We start from the raw sequence: 23,240 nt of genomic DNA, 5'->3' as shown, positions 1-23,240 counted from the left end.
ACACCTTCAGCGGCTGAGTCCTTATGGAGGCGGGAAATCCCGTGCGGTGACACCCCCGCCAGGCCCGCCCGGGACGGGTTCATCGCTCCCGGGAGGCAGCGTCCCACGGCTGCAGCCCGTCCCCTTCTTGTGTGGGGTGAGGGAACGGGAAGCATTCCCCCCCCGGCGAACTGCGCTTCCCAGAGACCTGCGGGACACGACACAAGCGTCCCCGGAGATAGCCCTGACGCCCAGCCTCCTGGGACGGGTAGTTCTTGTCCCGCCTCAGGCGTTCGCGCCAACTACATGTCCCGTCCTCCCCCGCCACGAAAGTGGAGGCGGAAGCGGCAGAAGCGACTGGCGAGCGCGAAGGCTGACAGGAATTGTAGTTCCTCCATGCGACTAAAATGCGGGGAACTACAATTCCCGTCTCTACCAGGGAGGTGGGAATAAGGCGAGCTCTCGCAAGGCACGATGGGTATCGTAGTTCCCAGTGGCGTGGCTCAGACGTGCCTCTGGATGAAGCCCCGGAGAGCTAAAAACTACCAAGATGGCGGCGGGGATGCTGAGGGGAGGAGGCTACGGGAGCCCCGGGAGGCCACACTGCGCCCGCGTCGGGGTGGTGGAGTACACGCGGAATCGCCGGAGCGAGTGCTGAGTCGGTGCCGCCGCCGGCTTCCCCCTCGCCCCGGACGCTGGGAGACGCTTCGGGGCCGCAGAGGCTTGTGGGGTAGCCACAAAATGGAGGCGAACGGGAGCGGCAGCGGGAGTAGTAGCGACTCGGCTCCCGACTGCTGGGATCAGGCGGACATCGAGCCGGGCAGCGGCGCTGGCCCGGGGTCCGCCCCGCCGGCTGCGGAGGCCGAGGCCCAGCAGGAGCTGCTCGGGGCGGCCTTCAGCCGGCAGCTGAACGTCAACGCCAAGCCCTTCGTGCCCAATGTCCATGCCGCCGAGTTCGTGCCGTCCTTCCTCAGGGGCGGCCCGGCGCCCGGCCTGCCGCCACCCTCACCCCCGCCTGGCCTGCCGCCGCCGCCGCCCCACGGTAGCTGCCGCGTCGGGACGGGTGGGCGCTGGGGGCGGAGGGATGGGGGCCATGTTGGAAGGGCGCGGGGCCGTGCTGCGAAGGGGCCCGGGCGGAGGGCTGCTGCGCCCCACAGGGAAGGAGTTGAAGGACCACGCGGGGCTGGTGCGCGGCGCGGAGGGCCTCCGGCGGGCGGGCGGGGGAGACGGGCCGGGGTGGGAAGCGGCCCGGGGACTGGGTGGGTGAGGCTGGCGGGGTGCGGGCGGTGCGGCAGCGTTGAAATGGGGCTTGAGGGGCCGGGGGTGAAGCGGCCCGGGGGTGGGAGAGAGGCCTGACCCAGCGGTTGCGGCCCCCGGTGCTAACCGCAGCAGGAGGAGTGAGGGCAGGTGCGGATGGGGAGCCGCCGACCTTTTTACAGGAGAGGGGTTTGGGGGAAGGGGCTTAAGGCAGCGAACGCCGGGCAGAGGAGCCTGTGGGGCACAGGTGAGGGGTTGGTTGCAGCGTCTGATGCAGCCCTGAGAGCTGGGGGGCCTTGGGAGGGGGTCTGCAGGCCGCTGTAGTACAGCTGGCCCGGGTGGGGAGGCTCTGCTGGATGTGCCCTGGGAGCCCAACCCGTGGCACAGGGACTGTGCCCTAGGAGCAGCAGGAACTGGTGTGGTCTGTCCGCGGATCCTGCGTACGTTTCTGTGGTACCTTACTCGCAGAGGGTCGTCCATGACGAGAGGAAGCCATGTACTTCTCTCCTTCCTAAAGCGCTAGAGAAGTTGTTGAAGATTTTGGTGGTGATATATTTAGTGTTTCTGTAGAGAACAGCACTGCTTCAGCCACCAGTCAGATGTCTCTTAAATGTCTTTTTGAAGATTACTGCAAGTAGTTTTGGGGTTGATTTTTTCCAATACAGTGCTGATAAAGGATTAGTAGGTCAGGGAGGTTTGTCCAGCTGTTCCTTCCATGGAATAACTTGAAATTTACCCTGCTTTTAATTTCAAAGGATCCTTGTGTACAAAGCCAGTGTTTATACTCTATTTGCTTTGCATATGGGAAATTAAAGGAGAGCTACTTTTTAATTTCCAGCTCCAAACTGAAGGTCCTTCCAAACATCAGACATGCAAGTTAACTTTGGGGTAGTATTTTAAACGTCACTCCTGCAGCTAAGGAGTTTGAGGCCTGGTTGAGTGTGATAGTTTAACAGCTTTCTATTTGCCTCTATAGTTTTCTGTATTCCTGTTGATACAACACAAAACAAGCTAGTATTTCATGTATTGATTATAGTAATTTAATTTCACTAAAGTGACTACTTGTTACGTTATGTTTGTCATGATTTCCTGTTGATTGTGGCTTACTATTTATTACATTCTGATTTAATATATCAGTCTTTCCCTAATACCAAAGTTATCAGGTGTTAATAGCTAAAATCTATAACTTTCATATATGAAGCTTTAAAATTTTCATAGCAGATTATTAACCTTTTTTGTGTTAGAGTAAATGTTAGATTATGATTTTTATCAGAAATTGTTGCTCATGTGTTATGCAGGCAGGACATGTGTTAAAATATACTTTCAAGAAGCCATGGGCAGACTCCTGGCTTCCATTTTGAACAGATGTATGTGTTAAGGTTCACGGGTATAAAGGGAGAGAGCTTGAGGCTGGGCTGAACCTGTGATGAACCTTTAAATAATCTTCAAAATCCATTCTAATGTGTTTTTCAGCCATTGGAACTTGAATCCAAGGGAGATTTATAACTATGTAATCAATACTATGATTGAAAACTTTCTTGGGGTTTTGAATATTACTAGAGCAACTTTGTTTCTTTTTTTTCTCCCTGGCTACTTTTGTAAGATTTCTCTTCAGGCTTTATATACATATATATATTATATATGTACATATATATATATATTTAGGATTTGAACTACATTTCCTCACCTGCTCATTATATTTATTTCTTCATGATCTCCTTTTCTCCACTCTTTTGCTACTTCTGAGGCCTATGATAAGCTTTGTCTTTCCAGAAACTAGATTTTACTGAAAGCTTCTTTATCATCTAGAATGATCAGGATAGCTTTTCTTTCTATCTTAGTTGCTGAGCACATTTCCTACATACTGGTATAATCTACCTGGTTTGAATTCACTTTGCTCCTGCATTTTCTTCAAGGTTTAGAATTTTGACATTTTATAATTAGGTGGAAGTCCCTAAGATTAAGCAAACAAAAATGTGCAGATAAAAACATTTTTTCTTACCTGGAATACTGTACTTGTTATGTACCTTTCCAGGTCTGATGTACTTTGTTACAGTAAGTAATGGACAGCCTTGTCCTTGCAGATGTTCGTATAGGGTGACAACTCTTTTCCTGGCCAGAAGAACTAGGTGGAGCTTGCTCTGGAAGTAAGTCAGAACAACATGTGATTAGACAGTAGTGCTGAATAGGTTACTTTTCAGCAACCCAGTTTGCTTTTGCTCCCACAAGGAATTAGGTGTTCTGTGACACTCATTCTTTGTTACCTTGTGGGGAAAAAATATTTCTGTTTTTTGTCTGTACAAATCCTGGTTTGTACTGAGAAGAATCTAAACTAAGCTTGATTCTTAGGAAGGACCTAAAAAGCTGGGTGTCATTTTGAGGACTTAAGGTGCTTAAAGTTAGATTCTAGTAACACTGTTCTTCTTGGAACTTTCTCTAGGTGTGAGGGTTTGTTTGAATCCTAATTCTTTAGTAATTCAAAGGGTGTTGCAGGTTGAGATAAATGTGTAGTAGCAGCATGGCATATAGAAAAATTGCACAACACTGATCTCCAGTGTGTGGCTGTGGTGGGTAAGAGTGGTCCCTTTTATGAGAACTTCATGTTTTTAGTAGTTGGTATAAAATTCCTGTCACTTGTGTTTAGACCACTGAAATAAAGCTCACAGAAGCCAGGTAGGGAACAAGAAGTCAACTTCCTAAAACTAGGGAAGTCCCAAGACCTGCATTCCAAGCAGTTTGGAACTTCTGTTTTATGTGTACTTTCTTATGATTGCAAATTGTTTATTAGGGAGAATAGCTGACCAATATTTACCATTAATATAATTCTTGCTTGCAGATAGCTTTGTGATAGAATTAGTTTGGAATTAAATTATCATTTGATTATATGTAAGAAGCATATGTTATTTAAATTCTTCAACCTAAGGAACAGATTAAAACCAGTATGTTCTAAACATTACAGCTGCAAGGACTTGCTTTTATCAAATTGTGTCCAAGTCAAACTCATTTGTGTGAAAACTTTCCATGTTGGATTCTATTGGTCATGTGAAATAGAGACTGCAGCAGACATTGCTGTAGCACACAGCCCCTTCCAGTGAGCATGTCAAGTGTGTCATGAACAAGTTTTGCTTCTAGGAAAGCTTAACTGTAGATAGTTGCTGGACTAGCAAATCCAACTAAATTAAGGTAAGCTGGGATAGTCAGAATGACAGCAGATTGTGTTAGGGCCTCTAAACATTCTTAGTCACAACTGCACCTTGTAGCTTCACTGTTCTGTAGCATCTATGACTTATTTTTGTTCTGTGGATTATTAATTTTGTAAGTGCATATAAAATGTAATTACATTTGGGTGGCTTTCTGTGGTGGCTTTTGGGTGGGTTTTTGTTTCTGTACCAAGGCATGGGTCAGAAGTGTGAAGGAATAGTTAAAACCTGATCCCTCCCACCCCTGCCTGATTAATAAGATTTCTACTGTGGAAGTTTTGGTTGGATCTCAGGGATGAGAGGAGTGAAGGATTTCTGAAAATGCAGTGTCAGCCTGCATTCTTGTTGTTCAATTTTTGTTATAGTTCTGGAATATTCACGGGATTCTTGGTAAAATTAATCACAGCTTCCTTGTATGGGCTTTACCATTTTTTTTACAATATTTTATTTTGGATTGTCTTCTTTTTAGAAGTAATTCGCTGATGACTTTGGAGCATGAGACTGAACTAAATAACTTCCAACCTGAATTGTTCAGTGATTTGAAGTATGCAGTGGTGGTGGTAAGAACAAAGTGTTATTAGCACAAAAAGAACGAAGTGTGTGACACATAGCGGTTTGTATAGAGACAGATAGTGTTTATCTTTTTGGTGGTACTAGTGCTACTGCTTCATTTACTAGCTCTCTTGACCAAGTAAATTTCTGAACATATTAATGACTACAGTTTTGACAACTTGCACCTACTGTCTTGAGCCAAGCAAACATCTGGCTTAAGATTCAGTGCCCTTTAGGGTTGCTTCACTCCCTAAATATTCTCACCTGCCTGCAGTAGTCACTTTTAAAGATAGTTACGTTAAAGCAGCTGCACATCCTCAGCCTTCAAATGCTGTAAGTAAGTGGATAAAGCATTTATCTTTCTGGTTTTCCTTGCCCTCATTTTCTTGACTTTGTAGCTACTTGGGACATCTGCATCATATCCCACTTCTTTCCCTGGCATCAGAATCAAAAGGAGGAGTTTCAGTATCTTCTGCTTCAGTTCTGAAGCCTATAATTTGCAGAGTAGGATGATGAATTACCTGTATCATCACATTCCCCAAAACTGGTCACCATCCTTTGTAGATGTATTTAAAGACTCTGCAACAGTTCGGGCCTCAAGAGATGTCACTTTGCTTGTAAACTTGCTAAGAAAGGCTTGTTTGTTTAAAACTAGTAGTCCACCATTCCAGAAGCTATCACGTCACATGGTTTACTCATATGAACGTTTGAATAGCCATATGCTGGTGATTTCCTCACAAGTAGGGTGTTGGTAATGCTACTGTTAAAACTTCATAACTAAACATGAGCTGCTTATGTGACAGCAGATCAGTATCGTGAATACCAAGTCTATGGTATAAATTCTTCTTATCAAAAAAATCTCAAGTCATCACTTGACTGTCTAGAGCAGTGTTCTATGTCAGCTCCTCTAGGCAGGTGAGCTGCACACGGTCTCCTTTAAAAGTCAGTGGAGAGAAAGGCTGTATTTCTTGGCACTGACTTGTCGGGTGATCAGATATAATATACGTGTGTGATGCAGTCAGGGTGCCAGTGTGTTACACAGATGTCCTTTGTCTACGTCTGAACTGTCCTCAGGAAGGCAGCCAGGATTATGTTGCTCCTGTTAGAATAATTCATCATTCTTGTGGCCTTTGTATGACTCCAATAAAAGGTGGACCACAGGAGTGGCTGCAAATTTGATAAACTGTCCTGGAGTCTGCATGCAGTCTGCTGACCGTGTGTTTGGATTACTGATTTAATGTATTTGAAAGCACGATGTTACTTTAAACTTGATTGCTGTATCAAAATTGACACAAAAAGGATTTGGGATAGTTCTTGAGTTCTGTTATCAATCTGGTTTTACAATTCTACTTTAGGAATTTCGGGATTTCTCTCCTGTTTTGTGATGACAAGAGAAGCAGCTGATTGTTTGAAGCAAAGATAGATTGTTTTGGGGTTTTACTATGAACAAATAAAGCAGTCAAAACATAATCAGTGAAATTTATGACTGTGTTTTGAAGAGGTCTGTATGAAAATGATGCTGAATTTCAGTACAAAAATTAGTTTATGACAGATGATGCAATACTGCAAATGCATTCTCTAGAATTGTTTGAGAATTTATGTGTAAATTTTACACTTGCATGTAAATGTTAAGATCCTGAAATCTATTCTGGAAAATCTATGGGGTGCTTAGGTTTGTTGGGTTTTATTTTGTTTGCGTTAATTGCTGTTGCTACTGGGTTATGAGAGATCTTAGAGTGGAATCCTTAACTGTTCTCATGCAGAGCTTCATGTCTTGACTGTCGATCTCAAAAATCAATTTATTAACTGAACACAAATATTTTTGGCCTTAAGGAAGAGGGGTTTTCATTATATTCCCTGCAAATCCCCATAAACTTTCTTAGACTTAGTTGTGAAGAAGCATGTGTGGTTTAGATAAGACAAACTTAAGGTGTGTCCTCATTGGGGAAGGAAAAAGGTGGGTCTTTTACTAAACTAACATGTAGTAAAATCCTATGAGTACCAAGCAAGGGCTATTTTGTGAATTTTACAAAGTTATGTTGAAACTGTCAAAGTTGCTCTTACATTGGTGCATTTCAGAAACTGGACATCCACCTGTGTCCACTGGTGAAGCTGGGGCACAGGCTGGGGAACAGGGCAGACACAAGAAGAAAATAATTTTGGGTTTAAGTTAACTTTAAAAACATCTGCCTTTATTCTAGTGATCTCCTGAACACCCTTTCTTTCTGTATATTTTAAAATATTAAATATGAAATACTTTGTTTAGCTTTAGGACCTGTGCTTAAAGTAATTTTTTTTTGTTTGTTTTGTAAGCCAGGAATCTCTTGGGGTTTTTTATTCTGATTCTCATGTTCCATGTGTTTGACCCAGACCTTTATTTTTACTTTTGTATTTTTTATTTTTTAATTCAAGCTTTCTTTTGAAAGGGTGGGAGTGGGAAACATCCGTTATATGATTCATGAAAACTGTTGAGACTGTGTGACTATTGTGCAAATATGTACTGAACTCAGGAATTCAAATCTCACATACGTAAAGGTGATGGGGATCCTGAGATGGGTGTCATCTGTTTCTTCCCTCTTCAGCCTTCCAGGAATTCCTGTGAAGGAACTTGTTGCTCCTCCAATACAGGCATCAACAAACTCACTATACAGGTCATTTCAGTTTTATAGTTTTATGCTTCTATGTTTTATAGTTTTAAGTTTTATGCTTCTTTCAAGCTGAATTTGCCTCTTTTTTTTAATTTAATCTCTCTCTCTGCTCTGTTGTGCAGAGTTTCATTAACCCCTGTAGTCCACCTCAGTTGTCAGGTTCCAGTACTGGTTCTTACCAGTGCAGCAACAGAGGGGGCTGGGAGCTGTGAGTGCTGCCATGCATAGCAGCAAATGACAGCCCCTCATCAGTTCCCTGAAGGCATTTGCATTGTGGCTCAGGTAACTCCTTGAGAGGTTACCAGTGAACCTCTGAGCAGTCTGTGCTTGTGTGGAGACATCTCTTGGCTTACTCTGAGATCTAGTAAATACTGCGGTAAAGATGGGAGTTGTCATTACTGCTTAGCACTCGAGTTTGACTTTAATACTGTATTTTAACTATCACTCTTTCAATATGAATTCCTGGTTTGCTAGCTCTACCTGTTCTATGTATAAAAATCTTACTTTGTTCTAAGATACATGTAATTATATAGCAATATTCTATTTCTTCTGTGGAAGCATTCTAAATTGTTAATGCTGAGGAGTTCTTGATTTACACTGTTTTAACACAAAATTTTAAAGAGTAATTGCCCTGGTTTTAAAGTTGTGTAATTTTTGTACCAAAGTAAAGACAAAAATTATTTCTACCTTATTCAGACAAGACTCAGAATTACATAATGAGCTTGTCTGATGGTGTGCCAGTACATAAGTGCATGAGGTGTATCCATTTTTCCCTTTGGTATTGACAACAAAGATATTCCAAAAAATGTCCTAGGGCTCTGATGTTCAAGAGGACTGAAGATAATCCACTCATCTTGTGTAATACAGCGAATAAGGTTGCAACAACAGTTCTTAACTTACAGATTGAGGAGAAATGGAGTATGGAGGATGCAATGTAAAATGTAATTGCTTTTTATAGTGTGTAAATCCAAGAATTTGGAGTATTATTTTGAGATATGGGATCATTAAAGATATGTTCTGACTTTTAAAACCTGATTTCATACAAACTACATTTTGAATCCCACTCATCTGACCAGATTCCTGTCAGAATGATTTTCACAGATGAGGGTCAAGCTGAGCTTGAAATGTGCTACAGATTGTTCTGGTTTCCTCTGGGATAGTCAGTTTTCTTTCTAGTAGCTGGTGCAGTGCTGTGTTTTAGCTGTAGTCTGAGAATAATGCTGATAACAAAGATGTTTTAGTTGCTGCTCAGTATCGCTTGCCCTGGTGAAGGACTTTTCAGTCTCATGCTCTGCCAGAGAGAAGGGGCATGGAAAGCTGGGAGGAAGCAGAGACAGGACAGCTGAACCAAACTAGCCACACGTGTATTCCATACCCCAGCGTGTCATGCTAGGGATATAAATTGGGATTGGAGGGGGAGTTAGCCAGAAGGGATGGATCACTGCTTAGGACAGGCTGGGTATCTTATCAGTGGGTGGTGAGCAATTGTATTGTTCAGGTTTTATTTTTGTTCTTCCCTATTATTACTAGTATTGTTATTATTGGTATTATTTCTATTATTTTTATTATATTTTCCTTTATTGTTAAACCATTCTTATCTCAACCCACGGGTTTCACATTCTTCTGATTCTCCTTCCCATCCCACTGGGGAGTGGAGGGCAAGCAGCTGCATGGTGCTGAGTTACCAGCTGGATTTAAACCATGACAGTCCTTTTTGTGGCCAACATGGGACACGAAGGGCTGAGATAACAACAGACCTGACTGGAGCGTGCTAAACCGAGTTTGTTGTTAGCATTCATTGTATTTGTTTAGTAGACACAGGTCACAATGTTGCCTCATTTGTTCTCAGAATGGTTCGCTAGGTCTTGTCATATGTCCTGTCTGTGGTGATGTTCATCCGTGGGGCTTGGGCTCAGGTTATAATGTTGTTGTACACTGTAGTGCTGTGTTACATGATGGAATCGCTGGTCATGAGACTAATATGGTGTGTGCGTTCAGTATTGTCTTCCTCTTTGTCTCTCGGGAGCCATCTGTTGGGAACCATCAACAATTACACCTTCGGCTGGTAGAGCCAACCAGTGATAGAAATGCCTTCCTACAGCTTCTTTCCTTGCTTTTTGCCTTTTTTCCATCCCTCCTTTTCCACCTCCTTTCTTCCAGTATCTTCATTCTCCTCCAGGATATTTACAGTAGTATCTGAGAGTTTTAAAGATTTTGAATATTCTTTAGTTATCCTTGAAACCAGCCTGGTTCTTTACTAATAACCATCATGATTTTGAATGTTTCAAAACAGATCTTCCTTTGGGTTAAACAGCAATATTTGGCTACCCCAGTCCCTGTTGTTTCAGTTTTCTGCTCAATGCTGATGTGAGTTGGAGGTGTATTAGCTTTGTCAGTATCCCTGTAAGGTGAAACTGGTAGAACCTTTCCATGCAGTTGTGATACCAAACATGTATTGTTTCTTTGGATACAATGAAGCTGGTTTTTAAACACTAGTTAGATACTAACACTTAAAATAGCCAGCATGGCCAAAAAGGGTGGGCAGGTAAAATACTATGTATAGAAATACTGCTTCCTTTAAAACTTGCTTTAAGTGTATCCTTCCCTGTTGGGGGGGGAAAAATAAGGAACTGTTTTTAGAACTGGTATGTTATTTTCACAACTTACAGGCAGTGTTCTTTAGAAGTATTTGTGCTTGGAGGTTATATTTAGAACTGGTGTTGGCGAGAGTGGTGGTGGTCTTAAATACAGTTCTTGCAATAAGGTTGGGCCTTGGTCTTTTGTGCCGAAGTGTGGAAACTGGCTACATCAAGGTATTTTAAAAGTTAAACTTTTTTTCTCCATAGGTGCACCTGTAGAGACTTCTCCAGAGGAGCAGACAGCGTCTTGTGAAGGTAATTGGGTTTGTGTTCTGATGGTACACAGCACAGCTCCATTACACGTGACTTCAAAAAATATTGCAAAGAATATTATTTTTCTTCCTTTTTCTTTTTTTAATCTCTATGAATCATTTCCAATCTTCATTCTCTTCATCCTCACACTACTATTACAATGCAGTGTGGTTATCTGTGGCTATTTACAGCTTGATAGCCAGTCAAGCAAGGCACATAAAGACCAAGTGGTTTATTGAAGGTCATAAAGCTGCATGAGCAGAATCTAAAAAATGGAATCTGTATATTAAATAGCATTGGCAGGTGCCCAAATACATGGTAAATGTGTGTCGTTAATGATACCTTTTATTTCCCCCTAGGTTCAAATGCTGCTGTTAACATGGAAATTTCAGAATCTGTTGGTAAGATGAAAATTGTTCCATTTTACTCTGATAGTACTATAAAATACTACTAGAGTGCTTTTGCTGAGGCATTGCAAACAAAATCGAAGAATACCTATTGAGCCTTTGCATTTTTCATACTTACTAATTTTCATCATGCCTTTAGATTAGAAAAGAGCTGACTGAACAGTAGTGTGCATTGACAGGTGCAGTTGGATTACTTTGCTGAAAAAGCATCAGTGTTTTACTTCAAATTAATTTTGTATTACAAAATAGTCCCATTGCTATATATGAAACAATGATTTTTAAAATGTTATACCGATCTGTAACAGCAGTCAGGACATGGAAATTGTATCTTCCTCCTTGTATTTGTATGGCTTTTGAGGGAACTTAAACCATTATCCCTCTTCTTTCTAACCATGAAGTAGCATGTGTTTGTTTATTCACACCAGTGTGGTAGTATGAGGGGATCTTCAGATTTATTTTTTTTCTCTTGTAAAATTGTTGCCTTTTTAAAACAGAAGTGTCTTAATCCCTGTGAATCATAGTTTGCTGATGTCAGCATACATGCTAGTTTGAAAGCTTCCAGTAATACTATTTTCAGAAATGAGCAGCAGTTGCCCATTTTTGTATAGAAAGACATTAACAGACCAGATCATTGAAATCTTTTGATTGCATCTTTGGGACAGGGGCTTTTCTTTATAGTCAGTGCTTTTAATTTCATTATTTATTCCAATATATCTAACTGGTTAATTTTTAGTGGAAAATGGGGAGACGGAAATGTCCCCAGAAGAGTCATGGGACCACAAAGAAGAAACAAGTGAAGCAGAGCTAGGAAGTGGTCCCACAGGGGATGCAGGACCTTCTGAAGAAAGTGCTCAGGAAATGATGGAAGAGGAGGAGGAAATACCAAAACCTAAATCTGTTGTAGCACCGCCAGGTGCTCCTAAAAAGGAGCACGTAAATGTAGTATTCATTGGGCACGTAGGTAAGTTTTAAGTGAATGTGAAGTAATTGGATCTTTGTATTGTGTATTACCTAGAACTCTGAGGATTAGAAACTAATCCTGCTCTTTGTAGGGATGCACGTATTCACCATGTCTTGAGGTTAATAGGAGCATTCATTCTAATGAAGCTGTTCTGGAAAAATGAAAAAACTTAAAAGAGGTCTTTCAGGGATAGAGTGCCTGTGTTCTCTGGGTCACAGCAGTGTCCGTGTTCGTCATTTCTCAAATACCTGCTTTCTTGAGTGCTTAAGTGACATACCTGTGATTATGATCCAAAAAATAAAATCGGAAAGCAATGCTCCTTTTGTACTTGTTTTAAATATTTTCAGAGGGTTCTTGTTAATTGTTATAAAATTCCAAAATTATTATTTAAAATATTAAATACTGTACAGATATAAAATAGTTGAACACAGTAGATGAACATAATTCAGAGTTAAAATAAGCATTTATAGCAAAATGTCCCGATTGAATAGTTCCAACAAACTTCATAAAAATCTGAAGTGCTGTCAAAAGTACAGAAAAATTATTGAATCATGAGTTTTACATTGAATTCTGTATCTTTGTGTAGTCTCTTACCACCTTAAAAGTACTGTAACTTAGTCCTCAGGTAATTCGGAATGGAGTCAGAGAGAGTACAGAGGCAGTGGGAAGAGGTAACGTCCCAGTACTGTTGCACAGCTTACAGAAGTTAGGGACAAGGGAGAAAGGAAGCAGAGAGAGGGATTTTGTAAGAGCATCCCACATTCCTTACTCACACTTTTGCTGGATCACTGCTTGTTGGGTTTCTTTTCTTTTTTTGTGGGGTTTTTTTTTTTTTTTTTTTGGGTTTTTTTTTTTATGGATAACTCCAAGTTCATGTGTATGAAACTGGATTTTTCAAAATTGAGTATAATTGAATGAACAGTAAATAACTATGAAAACAACAGAAGCTGAGAGATGACTCAGAAAGCTTAGATTGCAATTAAAAAATACACCTTTAAATAAATTAGATGACCTTGTTCATAATTTGTTTGGGTTTTTTTTCCCTAGGATTTTCTTTTAAATTATGAATGACTTAATTTTGTTTAAATGTTTTCTCTTTTAGATGCTGGCAAGTCAACTATTGGAGGACAAATAATGTAAGGGAATTTAAAGTTTTTAGGATTTGCTGTTCTTTCTTGTGAATTAAAAATACATTAAGTAAAATGAGTAATATTTTCTTTATGGCTTTAATCAGCATAGATTAATTTTTTTTTAATGATAAAATGTTACTCTTCTTGTCAACTTAGTTATTGTTGGAATTTCTTAATTCCAGCAGATCTAATCTAACTATAGGAGTTGCAGTTAATGGGGACAACTGTGCAAAGGCATACATTATTAAATGAAAAAAAACCTTGAATCCCTTTCTTAGAACATGACTCTGGTTTAGTTCGTTATTTTAAAATGCTCTGTGAAACTGCTTTATACCCTTTCTTAAGCTTTGCCTTTTTTGTGAAGATTTAAAAAAAACCCTGAATATCCTTATTCCCTGCTGCTAATGCTGTCAGGCATAATTTGATTTCAAAATATGAAATTATAATAGTTAATCTTTAAGTCTATTTTAGAAACAGTATCCAGAGTCTGTAATATTGCTGAGACAAAAGTAAATAAATGCACTTATATCTAACAGTTTATAAAAAGCTGTACATGAAGAATAAATGAAGAAAAAGAAATGGAAAGCTGTACATGAAGAATAAATGCTCTCCTGCTGATGCAACGTATTGCTATGTTTTTAAAATAATGTTCTCAGCAAAACTGGGAGGCCTTTGTCTTGGTATTTTCATCTTGTTTTGTTTTGACCAAACTGGAATTTTGGAATCGTCATGCTACATTTAACCTTGTAGTTCATACTACAGCAAATTAGCATTTAGTATCTGATGGATCTAAGTATTATCCTTGTACAAGGAGATGCCTATTCTTAACACTCCTACCAATGTGTCATGTTCCTAAAGCTTTATGTGGTCTTTCATTTTTGCAGAATATGCCTTTGTTGTAAGGGTGGGAGGAAATTGGGTGCATCTACCAACTTTGTTATTAACTCTTTATTTACTCCTATCATACTTAAACTAAGTCAGTTACTGTAATTAGTAGATCAAGTAGAAATAACTGAGGGAAAAATATAGAAGTTTTAATATAATAAAACTGTACACTACTCAACTGCTTTTCATAACTGAAAGATCTCTTTTAAAATATCAGTTTCCTTGTTTTATCTAAAGAGTGAAAACAAAAATATTTGTGTGAAAAATCCTCCTGTCACAATTTTTACTTAATTTTTAAATACTGGATTAGTCTCAGAAGTGAACTTAACAGATATAGTTCCTTTTCAAAACTTGTCTCTGTAGAACATTTTACAATTAGGCATAAAAAAAGACTTTCCTCATAGTTTTGCTGAAGTGTTACTAGTGTCATTTTTACGTATCAGAGAATGATGTGGGTTTTGTGGAGAGAAAATTCCACTGCTACTTGCATCATATTTCAAAATAATCTGTAGGTATTGTACAAGTATTTAAGTATTTGGAACCATGATTCTACTTTATATAAAATTGCACCTTCCTCACTTCCCTTTCATAGGTATTTGACAGGAATGGTTGACAAAAGAACACTTGAAAAATATGAAAGAGAAGCTAAAGAAAAAAATAGAGAAACATGGTAAGAACTTTCTGAAGGTAAATAGTGCACTTTCCTCTTTGCACTGGGATGAAAATGAGAAACCATTTTTTTTAGTCTCTGTCCCTGCAGCACTGTCTTCTTGCTGGAATGGGTTTTGAGTGTGTATGTGGGGAATCTATTGTTTTCCTCCAATACAACTTTAACTAAAACTGTATGAAATAGTGCAATTCACATTGGAACATGTTTTGCTGCTCCACTGCTTTGGAAAACTTGGTAAAAACAGATACAAGGCAGCAGCTTTTCTTGGAAGGTCCTGGGGTTATTCTATCTCTATGTCTTTAACCTGTAAAAAGTACAGAGATATCTAAGGGACAAGGATTAAAGCTGCCAGTTTGGCAGACATGAGGAGAGAGCGAGTGAATTGTTTTGGCTGTCACCTTATTTTTCTATGAATAAAGATAGGGTCTGCAGTTCTTAGGGTTCCTCCAGGCAAGATGCTGCTGTCATGTTTGGATTTTTTGTGGACCTCTTGTTTGGTTTGGATTTTGTTACTGTCTTTCGGGTTTTGGTTTTCTGTGTGTGTATACAACACATACAGCAGCCTTTTTTCTCTTTCAAACAACTGGAAAATTGATCTTCCTTTCAAAAGCTTTCCATTTTTGGCTGTGGTGGAAGAAAACAGGTTCATAGGGCTCTGGAAAAGAAGCAGCTGAAGACTTTCCTAGGGGTAGAGCAGCAATTGAGCATTCAGTTCAGGGCAGTGCTCACTCATTAATTGTGTTATGTGTGATGGGGCATAGGAAGGATGACAAACATCATCCCACTGTTGGGAGATGACAATGGTAATAAATATTTCAGGTCCTTCCATCAAAAACCCTGGACAGCTGGAAAAGCAGATTTCCTCTCCCCCTCCTCATTTAGAGGATGAGTTGCAAGAAGTGCCTCCTTAAATGCTATTTTTATTCTTTAAAATGTCATGATATACAACAAAAAGTATGACATGCCTCTGTGTCTTTATTAAAGGTCTTGCATGTGAAGGGAGCTGGCACTGGGCACTACAGATCACTGTATATACTCAAAACACTGAATAAAAAGTCACCGTTGATCTTGGAAGTGCTTAAGTTCAGTAATGATGAGGTGGTTAAAATAGTTGCACAGAAAAAAAAAGATTTTACGATGAACAAATAGTCATACATAAATTTAGTAAAATATAATACAAAAATAGAATGTTTGTGGGGTTTTTTGTCTTTTTTAGGTACCTTTCATGGGCCTTAGACACAAACCAAGAAGAACGAGACAAAGGTAAAACAGTAGAAGTGGGTCGTGCCTATTTTGAAACTGAGAAGAAACACTTCACTATTCTAGACGCTCCTGGGCATAAGAGCTTTGTTCCAAATATGATTGGTGGGGCTTCACAAGCTGATCTTGCTGTGTTGGTAAGGCTAAACCAGATTCTTTTCTGTTAGATATACTGTGGAATTAAGGTTTTGATTATTTTTTTTTTAGGTTTACTGTTATGGTTGGTTACAGTAGGCAGAATTTTCAACTCTGAAGTCTACCAGGTTGAGTGGATTTTGGAGTAACTTCACAGCTTCATAGAATTGTCCACAGGTGTCATGTGGCTTTATATCTATATATATATATCAATGCAGAAACTAATGGGTAATAGTGAGGATATACCAGTCAGTGCATTTGGAAAACTTTTACTAGTGTTAACTACCCAAAGTAATGTTTGAATAAGGCAGGATTACCCATTGCTGATCATTTCATTGAGACAGTTGCAGAACTCTTACTAAAATGTGTGTTTTTATTAGGTTATTTCTGCAAGAAAAGGAGAGTTTGAAACTGGATTTGAGAAGGGTGGACAAACAAGAGAACATGCCATGTTAGCAAAAACGGCAGGTGTAAAGCATTTAATAGTTCTTATTAATAAAATGGATGATCCAACTGTAAACTGGAGTAATGAAAGGTGAGTTTAATATAAAAAAAAAAAAAACTTTATCAAAAGATACAGAAGTAAGTCCTAAGTAATTTTTTGCATCTTATTTTTGCCGAAAGAATGGTAGACTGGTGGACTAAGGACAGAGGTTATAAAAATTGCAGGAAAACTGGAAGCACGGTGCCTCTTAACTCAGCTTGAAGTTCTATACTACTTACTTTAAAACGTTCACTTTCACCTGTTTGGCTTCATGCAGCCGTGTCTTAACAAATCCAAGCATTCTAAGAGTTCAGTAGTTGACTTGAAAACTTTACAACTGGACCAAAAAGGAAGTGACTGTTTGTAGTTTAGTTCGCCAGATTCTTGGTTGCTTGGCCACATTTCTGCTAAACTCCTAGCTTAGATTTGGTGAGAACAGCAGTATCATGTTCACCTGATGTGTCCACCCTGAATTATTTGGCCTTGTTCTTTTATGGTAAATTGAATTGAATAAGCAAGTCATATACTTAAAGTGGTTTGTGGTTACAGTCTGAGAAGGGGGGAGGAAGAGAATTTTGTGATGATACAGGACAGGTAAAAATAACTAGAAGTAATATATAATATTTAAGTAACTAAACAAAAGGATTAAGTTACTCTTTTCTGCCTTAATGCTCAAATGTTATTAAAGGGTATGAGGCATGCCCACTTATGCTGTCTTGTTCCTCCCCCAGCCTTCTGGCATCATTGAATTCAGCTGAAACTGACTGAGGGGAAGCAGTAGAAATAACTATCATTAAAACTTATGGAACTATATAGAAGATGGGAGGAAATTAAGCCACCACTAAAGTGAAAGCCTGCAGCATGACCTCAGTAGCTGTCTGCTTGGTCTGTCCTGCTAGCTGGGCCTGGATCTCAGCATAAGCTGCTGCTTACCTAGCCCTGTAATTGAGGTATATGGAGAAAACTGATGATACATTGTGGAGCAGAGGAGTGAGGGAGAGCAGACAATACCAAGTTGTGCTGCAAAACTGGGGAGAAGATGCAAATAGGCCACTAAGGTTATTAGGTTTGCTTGCTGCTCACATAATAACTGATGAAATTACTGTGGGGTTTGTTTTTTCTTCAAAGCATAGTATTATGTCATGCTGAAATAATTGAAACTTATTTAGATCTGCTTGTCATTTTTAATAGATATGAGGAATGTAAAGAAAAACTGGTGCCATTTCTGAAGAAAGTTGGATTCAATCCCAAAAAGGATATTCATTTCATGCCCTGCTCAGGACTGACTGGAGCGAACCTTAAAGAACAGTCAGAATTCTGTCCTTGGTATATGTATGTATCTTAAATTGAACAACTTGGGTATTTGCTGTATTTCAATAAAAGTAAATGTTACCTTGCAGCTAGGAAGGAGTATAGCATGATATATTGTAGCTGTGTTCTAAAGTGCTTGAGGAAATACAGTTGGAGCAACAAGAACACAGCTGTGCAATGAGCCAGATAAAAGCAGTTTCTAACTGCAGAGGGTTAAAGTTAGCAGAGTCTGTGGTAGTATAAACAGTATTATTTGGCTTTGTGCATTTGAATGCCGTGCTAGCCCTTGAATTTTGCAGTGATACTGCAGTTGACATGTGCTAAAATGAGTAATTGTTTCATGTGAAGTTTGCTTGAAGCTGTATTATAATTAGTGACAAGCTGTGTCCTTCCGTGAGTGCCATGTTTTCCAGTATTGTTCATGGCAGATATTAATGAAAATCATGTTTGGACCTTGCTTATGGTTTTGTATTTCTAAACCATATTGCACATCTAGCAAGATTCTTAAAGAAATAATAAATTTGTGTAAAATATGCCTGTAATGTGACTTAAGAACTACATGTATTTCCCAAGTACCAACCTGTCAGCCGGTATAAAGCGGACACTAATGATGGCATGTTAGGATAGATTTAAGTGTCTTATATGTCACTGTTCTTATTAATGAGAAGGAAAATAATTCCCTTTTCTGGACTGCATTTATCCACTCTGAGTAACTTTGCAATAGAAGGGTGCTCACGAAATTGAAACAAATGCCTTCTGCTCTTTTAGTGGACTACCATTTATTCCCTACCTGGATAACTTGCCAAACTTCAACCGTTCAGTTGATGGACCAATAAGGCTGCCAATTGTGGATAAATACAAGGTACAAATTAATGGGATTGCAGTATAAATGGGCTGTTTTCAGAAGGCAGTATATGGACTATTTAGTGTATTTTTAGAGGGTATTTTTTTTTCCTTGGTATATCTACATTTCCAGCTGTAGCATAGAGGCAGGGCGGGAAAGTAGGTTTTTGGCATTATATGAGACTTCTAAAATCTGTAATCTTTCATGAGAACAGTTACCAAACCATTAAGTATAGCAGTGCTAAATAACTTCATAGGGTTAAGTAATCATACATAGAGTTACATCATAAATAGAGCAGACTCTTTAGGAAAATGTTTTCAATTTTTATGTTAACTTTTTTTTGAAGGATATGGGCACTGTAGTCCTCGGGAAGCTGGAGTCAGGCTCTATTTGCAAAGGACAACAGCTTGTGATGATGCCAAACAAGGTATGGTGAGATTTAGATATTAAAAAAATGTTACTACCCTAAAAAAAAGAGCTTGACTCTTAAATATATTTATTACTTGAAATCAGAACAATTTCTATTGCTCAGTTTAACACAACTAAGCTTTCGTGTTTTATATGGGTGATGTTTCCAGGGCAGGGTGTGCGTGTAGTTCCTTGGCATTCAGAATGCAGTTTGTCTCTCCTTAGCAGACTCAACTTCTGGGCTACAAATCATTGTAATTTGTTTGAACTGTGGTTTACTTCGCATTTGTGCTTTGCATTTTTTGGCCCACAAAACCTTTTCCTTCTGGGGTTATTTTTCAAAGGGAAATAGGAAAAAAAAATCTAAAGTGTGCATCAAGTACGCAGTGTTCCAATGAAAGACCTAAGGTTTACTTTAGTCAAGTATAGGTTGGTTGTGCAGGTAGGTGGCTGTTCTATAATATAAGATCACTGTTTGGAATCATTGTGCTGCCCTGAAGAATGTGAAAATTAAAAAATGAAGGCTGTGAAAACATAGTTGTGAAAACGCAGGGGAAAGGCAGTGGATGAGAGTAGTGTGCTCAGCTAATGGTGGCATTTTCTTCCATTGGTTTCCTGTAAAAAGGGTTTAGTTGTTCTTGCCTATCCATGTCATCTCGATTTAAGCTGACACACTTTTCTAATTCTGTAGGCTGAGGTAGTTTGCTAGAAAATGTCTCAATGCTCAAATGTACTATAAAGCTACAGCTTATTGAAAGTTGGTATTTCCTAATCAAAATACGCTGATCAGACTGACTTCCATGTTACTCAAGAGCTGCTGACAGTTGAAACTAAGCTTAGATTGAGATTCTGTTTTTCAGTTTTTAAGGTAATTTTACAGACAGTGGCATATGAGAAAACTGTTTGACAATATCTGACACCCATGTGATTTTGGGTTGATTAGAGAAATGTATAAACTGTAAATGGCTGTATCTGAACAGTTACAAAATTCTCTGTAAATAGCTAGTGCTTTTGATGACACACTTCTTTCTCATTACTTTGGCAGCTAGTGAGAATTGAACTAAACCTTCAGGTAGTCAGAACAATAGACCTCCCCTTTAACTTATGTGCTGTTCCAATATTTATTTTCCATTGATAACTAGAACTATCAGGAGAGAGGTTACAACTGAGAGGAATGTGAGGAAATACATTTTGGTGTTTGCTTGGAGAGCGGTCATTAATATACATTTGGTATTTTTATCTTCTCCAGGAAGCTTTATAGAATTTTGGGGTTCAGGGATTTCCTGGATTATGTTAATATTCCGACTGTTACATTTTTCATGTGATAAGTTTATATAACAACGTGGCTTTTCTGTTCTTCTTGGATAATATGTATCGTTGTATCTCCCATCTCTTTACAAGTTCTAAACTCATTTCACTTTGAGAAATAGTGGATGTTTTTGAAATCTGCTTTCCATTGAATATATACCATAGAATTATATTAAGATTATTTTATTAAATATACTATTTTAAATACTTGTAACTCTTAATTCACATATTTTAAGTGTTCTGAAGCTCACGTAACCAAATATAATGAATTTAAACAGTAATGGCATTGAAATCCTCTTGTGGTTAAGTGATTTTGTACCAGACTAAAAATATTCACAATAGAAAAATACGCTTTTGCTTTCTTTAAGCACAACGTGGAAGTTCTTGGAATCCTTTCTGATGACGTAGAAACTGATTCAGTAGCCCCAGGTGAAAATCTAAAGATCAGACTGAAAGGAATTGAAGAGGAAGAGATCCTTCCAGGATTTATTCTCTGTGATCTCAACAATCTGTGTCATTCTGGACGCACGTTTGATGCCCAGGTAGAATAACTAGTGTTTAGTTGTGGTATAGATGGGTAAAAAGCATTAAAATGTTTAGATTTGGTGAAACGCAGAACGAAACTTCAGTAGCTTGAAGTTTCAGTACAGACTTCTTATTCACTATCGTATCTCTAAATTGCCAGTAACATATACCTGACAGTCTGACATCTTGAATTTGAGGTTCTGAAGTATCATTTATTAGTTTTGAATGTAATTTGTCAATGAAGTTTTGGATACCTGCAGCTGTGAAAGCAAGATCTTGTTATGCTAACTCTTCAGTTTTATACTTTCATATTGTAAACAACTTACGTATAAATTCAGTTTCTTTAAAAAAAAAAAAAGTGTGTGTATATTGTTCAGCTGTACATTTTAATACAGTTCTGTGTTTGATTCTTTTCTTTTATAATTGAGGAAAAATGCACTTTTAATTGTTTTACAGATAGTGATAATTGAGCACAAATCCATTATCTGCCCAGGTTATAATGCTGTGCTGCACATCCACACCTGTATTGAAGAAGTTGAGATAACAGTAAGTGTCCTTTCAAGTTGTGATGGTAATACAGACAATCCCCTTGTTGGGGTGAGGAGTTATGTCGTGTTATATAGCTGTAGAGCAACTAATGCAACAAAGCCTGAGCCTTGAATAGAATCTTTGCTCAGTACTGTAACACAACCAGAAATGGCTGCAACTGTTAGCATAAGCCTTCTGAAGAGTGTGAAAGGTCATGACTGATTCCCTTATGCAGTAAATGTTAGAAGTGGTATTTTTATCTTCTCCAGAAAACCTTGTAGAATTTTAGGATTCAGGATTAAGATTCATTAAATACTTATTTAAGTATTTTCTTCCTTAAACCACTTCAGTTTTGCTCACAAAGGAAAAAATAACCTTTATTTTAGTTTTGGGGGTTTTATTTGTTTTTCTCTTATACAGGCCTTAATCTGCTTGGTAGACAAAAAAACAGGAGAAAAAAGTAAGACACGGCCCCGTTTTGTGAAACAAGATCAAGTATGCATTGCCCGTTTAAGGACAGCAGGAACTATCTGCCTTGAGACATTCAAAGATTTCCCTCAGATGGGTCGCTTTACCTTAAGGGATGAGGGTAAGACTGATTGACAGTAGCTGCTGCAGAAATCATTATGTGAAATAGGAAATCACACATGGCAATAAGGTATTAAAATGCTAGTATGCAGTTGAAATCGCTATCTGGTAACAGTGGAAAAGTAAATCTAAGCAAATAGTTGTCACTGTGCAGTTCTTGCTAGTAACAAAGTATGTTTTATTTTAGAGGAATAACATACAGAAGTGTGCACTGTGAAACAACAAAAAATTGCCGGTATTGTTAGTGCATCCTGGAACGTCCACCTGCAATATGAATATCATAGTTTCTCTTTCTAAAGTTAGGAAAGATAAAAGGGGGGTTATATGTTGGGCTTTAACCTGGTAAACCTTGTACACTTGTGGGGCACATTTAAAATAAACTGTCTTTAAAAGCAGTACACAGATCTGCTATAAAGATTCTGCTTTGCCTTCCCCTTGAATGAATACAGAGCAGGCTTTCCACAATCCACATTTTATTCTTTACTGTGAGAATAGCAGGTTTACTATTTTGAAGATTTTATTTTCCTTATAAAATAACGCTGGTGCTTTCAGTCTACAGTACAATTTATTCTCTGTATTATTTCTAATACACTTAAGAGCCTGTATGTTTGAGGAAAGTTTTCATGTTCTTAGAGACTTTTACATTCTTTTCATAATATATGTAACTCTAGTGTTTGTCTCCTTGGTTTAGGTAAGACCATTGCAATTGGAAAAGTTCTGAAACTGGTTCCAGAGAAGGACTAAGCATTTTTCTCAATGACCCCGCACAATACTGTGAGGAAAATCGACTCTGCAAAGCCTACTTCACACCGCCTTCTTATTTTCTGCCCATTGATAAACTTCCCCCCATATTTTGCAAAGACAAATTTCACAGCAAAGGTCCACATTATGTCAGCTTTCTCATATTGAGAGCTCTGCTATGCCACTGTTGAATTTTCCCAAAAAAGAATTTTTTTTTCTCCCAAATTCTGCTTCCTTGGAAAGATTCGGCAATAGCTTTGTAAGTGATGTGGACATAATTGCCTATAATTATGAAAATCTAAAGGATTTTTAATGTTTAATTTCCCCCAGCGTATATATTAAGACCTCTTTTTCCAGGCAGATCATTCAGAGTGTGCGAGTGTGTGTGCACATGTTACAAAGATGACTACCATGTTAATAAACTATTCAATTTGAAATCTTTTTCGGTATTTGAATTGCTTTTGAATAGTGTTTTTTATCCGGATGTAACGCAGTTGCATTAGCTTTTTAACTTCCCAGTAACCTAGA

General features: G+C 38.9%; 2 protein-coding genes and 1 long non-coding RNA gene across 3 annotated transcripts in view; 2 read left to right on the top strand and 1 right to left on the bottom strand.

Moving 5' to 3' along the window:
- The window catches only part of RRN3 (RRN3 homolog, RNA polymerase I transcription factor), a 133,942-nt gene that overhangs the window by 74,192 nt on the left and 36,510 nt on the right, over nucleotides 1-23,240 (top strand). The window lies entirely within an intron of this gene.
- On the top strand, nucleotides 526-23,153 carry GSPT1 (G1 to S phase transition 1). The gene is made up of 15 exons (XM_061379401.1): nucleotides 526-1,021; nucleotides 10,483-10,530; nucleotides 10,887-10,928; nucleotides 11,668-11,895; nucleotides 12,998-13,031; nucleotides 14,503-14,580; nucleotides 15,797-15,977; nucleotides 16,356-16,510; nucleotides 17,651-17,791; nucleotides 18,539-18,632; nucleotides 18,961-19,041; nucleotides 20,699-20,872; nucleotides 21,312-21,401; nucleotides 21,804-21,972; nucleotides 22,663-23,153. Exons 1-15 carry the CDS (start codon nucleotides 721-723, stop codon nucleotides 22,713-22,715), a joined length of 1,869 nt encoding a protein of 622 aa, XP_061235385.1. The 5' UTR covers nucleotides 526-720; the 3' UTR covers nucleotides 22,716-23,153.
- Nucleotides 2,010-23,240, bottom strand: part of LOC133226188 (uncharacterized) — a 35,186-nt gene continuing 13,955 nt past the window's right edge. Inside the window, exons 4-5 of the long non-coding RNA XR_009729440.1 lie at nucleotides 3,239-3,377; nucleotides 2,010-2,224 (exon numbers count right to left, since the gene is read on the bottom strand). This is a non-coding gene — a long non-coding RNA (uncharacterized LOC133226188). The remainder of the gene's footprint in view (nucleotides 2,225-3,238; nucleotides 3,378-23,240) is intronic.

Source organism: Neopsephotus bourkii, unplaced genomic scaffold (assembly GCF_033783945.1).
Source record: "Neopsephotus bourkii isolate Nb327-2 ecotype Australia unplaced genomic scaffold, CSIRO-AGI_Nbou_v1 NB_1770, whole genome shotgun sequence".
NCBI lineage: Eukaryota > Metazoa > Chordata > Aves > Psittaciformes > Psittacidae > Neopsephotus > Neopsephotus bourkii.
Note: the sequence above shows the minus strand (reverse complement) of the source record. Positions and strands in the feature narration are given on the sequence as shown.

Bases quoted from the DNA above. Each gene is read 5' to 3' on its own strand.
- GSPT1 (XM_061379401.1), top strand. From the start codon at position 721: ATGGAGGCGAACGGGAGCGGCAGCGGGAGTAGTAGCGACTCGGCTCCC. The intron at 15,978-16,355 runs GTAAGGCTAAAC...TGTTTTTATTAG, and splicing joins AAGCTGATCTTGCTGTGTTG to GTTATTTCTGCAAGAAAAGG. The intron at 18,633-18,960 runs GTACAAATTAAT...TTTTTTTTGAAG, and splicing joins CAATTGTGGATAAATACAAG to GATATGGGCACTGTAGTCCT.